The sequence below is a fragment of the Helicoverpa zea genome, chromosome 8 (assembly GCF_022581195.2).
Source record: "Helicoverpa zea isolate HzStark_Cry1AcR chromosome 8, ilHelZeax1.1, whole genome shotgun sequence".
Taxonomy (NCBI): Eukaryota; Metazoa; Arthropoda; class Insecta; order Lepidoptera; family Noctuidae; genus Helicoverpa; species Helicoverpa zea.
This window is the reverse complement of record NC_061459.1, coordinates 945,456-954,261: the sequence shown is the minus strand read 5'-3', so window position 1 is coordinate 954,261 and position 8,806 is coordinate 945,456. Positions and strand designations below refer to the sequence as shown.

General features: G+C 40.4%; 1 protein-coding gene across 1 annotated transcript in view; it reads left to right on the top strand.

The window, feature by feature from the left end:
- The first annotated feature begins 1,718 nt into the window (after positions 1-1,718).
- LOC124632410 (neprilysin-4-like) overlaps positions 1,719-8,806 on the top strand; it is a 53,745-nt gene continuing 46,657 nt past the window's right edge. The window contains exon 1 of the mRNA XM_047167242.1: positions 1,719-1,968. Within this exon, the coding sequence (XP_047023198.1) occupies positions 1,957-1,968 (12 nt within the window). The 5' untranslated portion in view covers positions 1,719-1,956. The remainder of the gene's footprint in view (positions 1,969-8,806) is intronic.

The following is an 8,806-nucleotide window of genomic DNA, read 5'->3' as shown; positions in this document are numbered from 1 at the left end:
TTGATGCAGCTAGATAAAAACATGGAATAAAAATAATTAACAGATTCCTATCAAAGACTTACCTACTGGGCGGGTAGAGTGGTTAGTAGCACATTATAATAATTATATCCGTTCACGTCACGTTCACGTTCACGTTCGTTCGTTCACGTTCGTGTCGGATTGCCGTCCCATCGGGTTATGAGAGTGAAGGAATAGGGAGTGCACCTGTATGCTCGTGCACTATAATATGTCCTGCGCAGTTGGCTGATCTCCTTACATGAGAACAGCCGCCGTAGCCGATAATCGGCTAGGAGGACATCATCATCATCATCATATCCGTTAGACAAGTAGTTAAAATGATTGCTCTGCGTTTTTACCTATAAATTAAATTTTATATTATGTCATATCATTTGAAGACCTTATCAAATCCAGTCAAGGTTTATAACTTATAACTAAAAGAAGATAGAAATCCAATCCATATAAACACAAATTCCGAACTTCTTCGTCTTCCTCCTGCCCTGTTTTACTTGGGTAGAATACGATCCTTTGGCCGACTTAAGTACCTACGTAGGCGTCTAATCAAGATTAATAGTTTAAAATAGTTTAAAAAAACGAAACGTGCCGCATTATAACTGGCTGCCTCAAGCCGACTCCGTTACAAATGCTGCACCCACTGGCCGGCATTGCCCCACCAGATGTTCGCAGAAGCGTAGCCTCTGGCATCGAGAGAGCCAAACTCGAAACAGACCAACGACACCCCATGCACAATTACACCCCTGTGCCACAACGGCTTAAAAGGGTTTCTACAAAACCGTTGCTCCTGTCGATGGTGAGGCCTCTCGTGCCAGACGGGATCTTTGGCAATCGAGGAGTTTACTGCCCTCCCCGTTTGTCCCGCTCTTAGAAAGTCTCCCTCCTGGACACGATCTCCCGAGAAGAGCCTGGCAGTCTCTAAACAGACTCCGAACACGGGTAGGCCGGAGCAAAGATAACCGATCCAGGTGGGGTTTCGCGGGCGGGGCGGACCTTGGGTGCGAGTGCGGGGCTGCCGTGCAGACGATGTCCCACCTAATCGCATGTCCACTGTGCCCTGAAACCTGCTCGCGGGAGGACTTAATGAGCGCATCCGGCCGTGCTCTCGCTGTGGCGGAATATTGGGCTGACATAGTGTAGTCTCATATGACATGTCATCGACTCGAAAGAAGAAGAAGAAGAAGAAGAAGAATAGTTTAAAAATACCAAAAATTACTAGAAATACCAAAAATGGTACTTATTTGGAAAAAAATACAATAATAATTCGGTTGGGAGATATTATGTTGCAATTAAACTAAACTCTTTGTAATCTAAATCAGTTAACAAGAATCAACTTGGGATTGCAATAAAACATTTCACGCATTTGCAATAGGCTCATTTTAGTGATTGACTTCAATCTACCCTCGAGTAACCCCAGTTTCATGTTGACTCATAAATCGTTTAATCGTGGTCAAACAAAGTTACACGGTGCCTTTAAAATTGCCCAAAATCTATAGATCTGTCTCAATCTCGATAAATATTTGCAATATCAAACCGTGAAAACTACGTGAAACGCATATTATCTGGCCGGCTAGGCTAAACGCACTGCTGGTGTCGGCTATTTGGGCAACAATTTCGCACTTCACCTTTTTACCTTCACCTTCATTGCAATTTGCATCGAGCCGAGGAAGTGCTAGCGCGAGCAGTAGGTATTGGGTCGTTGCACTTCGATGGCGGGGAAGCAAAACCGCCGCGTCTCGTAAAGCGCAGCCATTACCGCGCGGTCGCACTGTACGCATGCGCGGACTTAGACAATTGCGCGCCAAAACTATCCGCGCTCGGAAACTTTGACGAACATTCTTTTTTTGAATGAAGATAAATATTTTTAAATACAATTAATTGATAGTTACTTTTTAGAATAGTTAGTGTTGTGTTCTTGTTGGAAGGAGACGAGTTTTACACAAAATGAAATATAAGGTAAGTCAGAATTTAATTTAATTGATTTTCTATAAAAATAACAGTGATTTAATAAATTTTAAATAGCTTATCTCAATTAAAAGTGTTATTCAAATGGCTCCTATTCAAGAGGGCCAATAGAGACTCGCCTGCGCCTTGCAGGTTTAATTACGATTTCTTGTTTATTCAACAATGTAATTTTTGTCGATTACATATTTATGAAAATTCATTAATTCAAGAAGACTCGGACTAGGTTAATTTTAATTTAATGGCTAGCATTTAATTTAGACATCTATTAAACTTATTTCAATTAAGTCAAGTATTAATATGAGGGTAGTATAAAACTAAAAAAAATATTGTCGCTACAATCGGCAAAAATATTTAAATGGCGGGCATTGTAACTCTCTGAAAATAGGAAAAAGGAACTTAAAATCTCGGACGCGTAAATAAAGAAGTATCATTTCAATTTTTTTTAAACCTAATTCTGCCGGCCATTGCAGTTTTGTGGACACCTACCTACATTGATCATTCTAGCCGAAGATCCATCAATAATCCTTAATTGGTCGACTGCTAATTACACCAATAACGTAGATTCTTACGTAAACGTGATCTGATACTTAGGAATAGTAGCTACGTAGGTATTGCAGTGGTACCTAAACCGACCAAAATTAACAACTTTGCTATTGATCCACAATGAATTTGTTTGCGGGCCTAGATAAAGTGGTCAAAACAATTTGTCGTAACAATCTAAACAATTTGTATGTCATAATATTAGACCACGTTTTGTTGGATGTCCCTTGCTTTCATATGCGAAAATCTTTTCAAAATATTGTGGTTAGTATGTACCTACGCTTTTGCCAAATCTTCCAAGAAATGGCTTCTTAATTTTATGAAGTCCCCCTAAACCACATCGTCCATTGTATCTTGTAGATTTGAGCATATTCTTGTGAAAAACAAAAAGTGGGAGACTTAGGTACAGTTGAGTTCAGTGTGCATGATGTATTCTATGTATAAGTAAGTACTTAGATACGCCCTAGATTTATAGAAGTTTTACGTGCTCTTTGTAACTGAAAATCGGCATAATCATTCACGATCAGCTAGTAAGTACAGTAAGATAATTGTCGTGCTGTGTAACCGACCATTTATTTGTAATTATTTCGTAATAACATTGTAAATGACTTGCCTGATGGACTTAACAGCGCATCGATTAAAAAAAAGACTAGTACCTACTATTTAAACCACTAGGTTTATTAGGGTCAGTAACTATAGAAGCAAAAGTTTTAAATATCGAAAAAAATAGATTTATGGATATAGTAATAGGTACTTGCCTAAAAGCCTACCTACCTAAACAAATCTTGAGCATTGATCGAAGTTTTAGTTAAGCAGTAGTCTCTGAAAAAAATTTAAACTCTTGAGAAGCCACGCTATCCCCGGGTTACATGGATTACAATATTTTTTTCTGGGTACGGGAAGAAGTGTCCCGGGCCGAAGCCGCGAGAAACCGCTAGTGCCCAGTATTCCAAGAAATCAATCGAATATTTATTTGAACCTCGTAAGATACATTCTCACAGCACAATAAAGTCTTGTAACAAAACAAGAATATGTTTTGCGAAAGCAATCTGTCAGAATTTGGAGCCCGGCCATTGTTAGTGCTCGTTTTCTGTTAATAATATTTGATCGATAATTACTCTTAACTTACTACTTAACTTACACAGGAAGAGATTAAATTACCGTATTTTGGTGTTTTCTTTATGTTTCTAAAATAATTTTTAAAACCATTTTTGCGAGAATTGTATGTTCGAATACCTACTTATAAAGACAGGATTTCACTGGTGTTTAGCACTGTGCGGCACTGGGATGCATAAAATTCCTTTTAGTCTACCTACTCGTTCTAGCAGCCAGTAAAAATTGGGTGTGAATGTTTCTAAAATGTCCGCAAAATTGTAACCCTTGTCAAAAGTAATCTTAACGCATTCTATTCGAAAACCTCGCCTCGTGGAATCTCATCAGATCGAAAGAACTGAAGAGACAGAGCAAATTCCCTGTAGATACCTAAATAAAGTGAAGATAATAGGACCCATTGAAACTCACCAGCAACAATGCCTTAAACAGGAAATGTAATACTTTATTATGATGAACAGATTGTACACATGGAAAATCTGCAAAAATATTGAAAAGCATTCATCTTGAATAGGTACGAATTTACGAGCACTTGTGTTCATTTTATTCGAATGATCCTGAAAGCAGTGGAAGGTATTGTTATTGTCACGTAGGTTCGTGCATGAAAGAAAAGAAAATAAAAAGTTTCATTGTCTGAAATGCATGCACTATGCATGAACAATAATAAACAAAATAATTGAAATAAACATGAAGAGCAATGAAGGACAGCAAAATGCTGCCAGACAGAGTCCTATTGATTTCCACTACAGTAGATGTATACTTAGGTTCCAATAACCCTCAAAGTGTATAGGTATTATAGTCGGACTACAATAGGTTAATACTACAAGTCTATTGAACATAAAGATGAATGACATCAGCTCAATTCTGCTGGCTGCGGGTGTGTTTGACAAATCAACTACAGACGTTATTAGCGGAGAACCTACATATAGAGGTGTGCAAATCATTTTGGTTTACATGTTCATAGTTTTATTTCTTAGATCCGTCGTCGTTTCTACCGAGAAACGTCTACTATCAGTTCATATTGTTGCTTGTTAGGTTGTAGTCGTTCCAGCCGAAAGACACCCTTTGCCGGACAAAAAGCTAATAGGTAAAAAGGTACTCTTTAATTTTTCAGCGGTAGGAGCAGTTACGCATTGCATTCGATAATCCGATCTGAACCACTTCGCCGTCCACGATGCATACACAATAGTAACAATCGGTGTTTACACACAACAATAGAAATTGACACGTACAGTTTAGTGCCATCAAAACTGTAACGGTTGATTATCCTTTATGAATCTGATCCCGTTTTAAGTATCATACTTTAGTAACCGTTAGTATTTAAGTACTATCGCATTATCAAACAATGGTGGACAATTGTCATCATCAATCATTTTTGACGAGTGATCGGTCATTCACCCTTGCTGCTTGATTTCAACAATAGGTGCTGATTATACCAACATTTACAGTTAAAATACTCGTATGTCATCTTGACCGAATTATTATATTGTTATTTTTTTCCTGTAGATAATAATATGTCCATAGTTTACATTGTAATTTTGGCTTGTTAGTCATAGGCGTAAGTAAGAATGAATGATCATTGTTGTACATGATCTAACTGTAGTAAATGTGCACACAACGGTATTTTTTATGATCGTTTGATGTATGAATGTTAATGTCACTTTTTTCCATTCATTCATACATACCTAACAAGTAGTTTTTATCGTTGTTATTAATGTTGAAATTGTGTGTTTTGACATTTTGTAGTCCTAGGTCGTTTCAGTAAGCAATGTTTTCAGTCAGAAAACCAGTTTGTCACGTGTCTGTCACTATTTATTTTGTGAGAGAAAACCAAATCTATTGTCATGACATTTTGAGCCTAGTTAAACTAGGTTTAATTTCTGAAGCTAAGTCGGAAGATCCGACTACCTACGATGGATTTTACTATTTATCATAAGTTTATATTACACGTTGTATTAAAGCTTCCGACGAAATACACTTCAGCGCAATCAATTTTCACCCAGCCTCATAAATCTAAGCGCTCAGTTTAGCAACACATCTTATGTTCCTCACCTCAGAACATTCCTCTAGAACAATAAAAGATGTGATTGTTATTACACAATAGTTGGTAATGTTACTTGATATCTCAATAGTTTTCCAAATACCTGAGTTGGGAGCGGCAGACGATCCTAGGGTCACCACCTTTTGCTTGAGAGTTTTGAGACCCTACCTTAAATGTGGGCAGATATATCTTATTGATTCTGTTTGCACAGGTGTTTGTGTCGTGGGAAAATTGTTTGAAATTATGTAATAGGTAACTTGTTTAACAAATTAATAGCTAAGTTTTGTGGTCCTTAGTGACAAGCCTAATCTATAGTTGGGCTTTTTCCACGTAACATTTAAATTGCTTTCAGGTACCTATAGCCTCTACAACCAGAATTTATAAGATGTCTCTTTAGCTTGTCTTGCTTCTGAGAACTACTTCAGGACTATCAAAAATATCCTGTAGGTTTGATTGCTCTGTTGTCCTTTCCTATATTAGCACTTTAGCAGCCCTAAAAGCTCTCGTCCTTGCATAACGGATGCGCCTGAGCAAGCCGCCACGTTTCCTACCTCACGAGCTAGAGGAGGTCTAAGTTAGCACGATTTGTTAGTGTTATAGATTAGGGATCTTTGTTTTTCATTTATTTATTTTCTAACATATGATTTACATTTTTAAATATTAAATATAAAAATAAAAAACATTTAAAAATATAAAAAATAGGTTGCCACCGATATCGGGCACAGGGTCCAAGGTACCGGTGGTTAGGGTCCCAGAGACAGAAACCTCCTCACAATACGTGCCGTATCAAGGAGTACTGCCTTCTGAATCAGTCCCTTGATCCAGCCGCCCAACGAGAGCCTCCTGAGGTGTTCGTCGAGGCTCTTGGCTATTAAACCATTGGCCGTAACGACAATCGGCACAACAACAGCCGTGTCGACACTCCACATGGCGACAACCTCGTGCGCTAAGTCGAGATACTTTATTTGTTTCTCTTTCTCAGCTTTCACAAGGTTCTCGTCATGCGGAACGGCGACATCGACTATCATCGCGCGGCGCGCTAATCGATCTATCACCACAATATCAGGCTTATTGGCTACAATAGTCCTGTCAGTGATGATAGATCGATCCCAGTACAACGTGATATGGTCCTTTTCGAGAACTGGGTCGGGCGCATACCTGTAGTACGGTACCTCAAGGTCTACAAGGTTGTATTGCAGAGCAAGCTGCTGGTGGATAATCTTGGCCACTTGGTTATGTCTGTGCAAATATTCACCATTAGCCAAACGAGAACAACCAGATATAATATGTCTGATAGACTCACCCGGATGGTGACATGCCCGACATATGTCAACCGTCCCGTCTTTCACGATATATCTCCGGTAGTTATTCGTAAGGATAACTTCGTCCATAATTGCACATACAAACCCTTCGGTTTCTCCAAACAAGTCACCGAAGCGTAGCCAAGATACGGACGCATTGAAGTCTACATCGGGGCCATGAAGAGCCCCGAAGAAGCGTCCGTGTAGCTGTTTGCTCTGCCATACTTCCTTGCGATCATGGGTAGTTAGTACCACAGGTCTGCGCCAGTTCTCATTTGCCAACGATAGCGGGGTGAGTCCTTTGTCCACTGCTACCATATCACGATGCATACCCACGTCGCTTTTGAGAAGATATTCTCTGAGACTGCACACCTCACGGTTGTGGAGCGTCTTTGCATTTAAAAAGCCTCGGCCTCCACATTTCCGTGGGATGTACAGTCTCATCACCGACGATCGTGGGTGATGCATTCGTTCTGCGGTCAGCAGTGTGCGGACTCTCCTATCCAAGGCATCCAATTCAGTTTGAGTCCATTTGAGTATGCCGAAGGAGTACATCAGGACTGGCATGACCCAACCATTATAGGCGCGAACCTTGTTGCCGCCTGATAAGGAACTTTTTAGGACCTTATTCAGGCGGCCAAAGAAACGCTCCCGCAATGACTGTTTCATGACAGCCACATTGATGCCTAACCCCTCCGCCATACCCAAGTATTTATATGTATCGTTTGCGGAGAGTGATCTCAGATTTATGGAATCTGAGAGTTGTACTCCCTCAGATTCCACAATTCCCCCTCGCTTTACATGCATGACTGCACATTTGTCCACACCGAACTCCATCCTGATGCAACTACTGAAATTTTCAGTGATCTTCAGTAGCTTCATCAGCTGCAGTTCTGTAGTGGCGAACAGTTTCAGATCATCCATATAAAGCAAATGGGATATAACCTGACCCCCTCTCCGCAAAGGATAGCCCAGCCCCGAACCCTCTAGCAATGTGCTCAAAGGGTTCAAGGCCAGGCAAAACCAAAGTGGACTCAAACTGTCACCCTGGAATATTCCCCGCTCGATCTTAATAGGATCGCCGGTCCCTTCAATTTGTCTACATCCTGGATAGTGAAGAACCGTTCTCCATTGCTCCATACATGACGCAAGAAAGGCGCGTAGAGTTGTATTTATTTATTTATACAACTCCAGTACCCTCCTAAGCCATGCATGGGGGACCGAGTCGTAGGCCTTCTTATAGTCTATCCAACATGTCGACAAATTCTTTCGGGATCGTCGAACCTGTTGGCTGATGACCATATCAGTGAGGAGTAGCTCCTTAGTAGCACGGGACCCCTTCTTACATCCATTTTGAGAAACTGACATAATTGAATATTTTTCAATATGTTGGTTTATTTTTAATCTCAAAATAGATGTAAGAAGTTTATAGACCGTCGGTAAACAAGTGATCGGTCTATAATTTTTAGGTTCCGCGGTACTGCCTGATTTATGGAGCAGATGGGTAACTCCTGTTGTTAGAAACTGTGGGAGCGACCCGGCTTCTAAGGATGACTGAAACTGTGATGCTAAACAGGGGTGTGAACTTTGCAGCCACTTTAACCAGAAATTGTGCAGTCCATCCGGTCCTGGTGATTTCCAGTTTTGCATCGGACGAGCTGCACAGGCTACGTCGGAGGAGGTAATATTGACCTCCTCCATTTCTGGTATTTGTTCACACTCCCGTTCAACATCACGTGTCCAGTCACCCTCCTCGTGAAATACGGGCGTCGACCAGAGGTTGCGCCAAAACATGTTTGTGGCACCATCATCCGGCCGGCTCCCGTCCATCACGTAT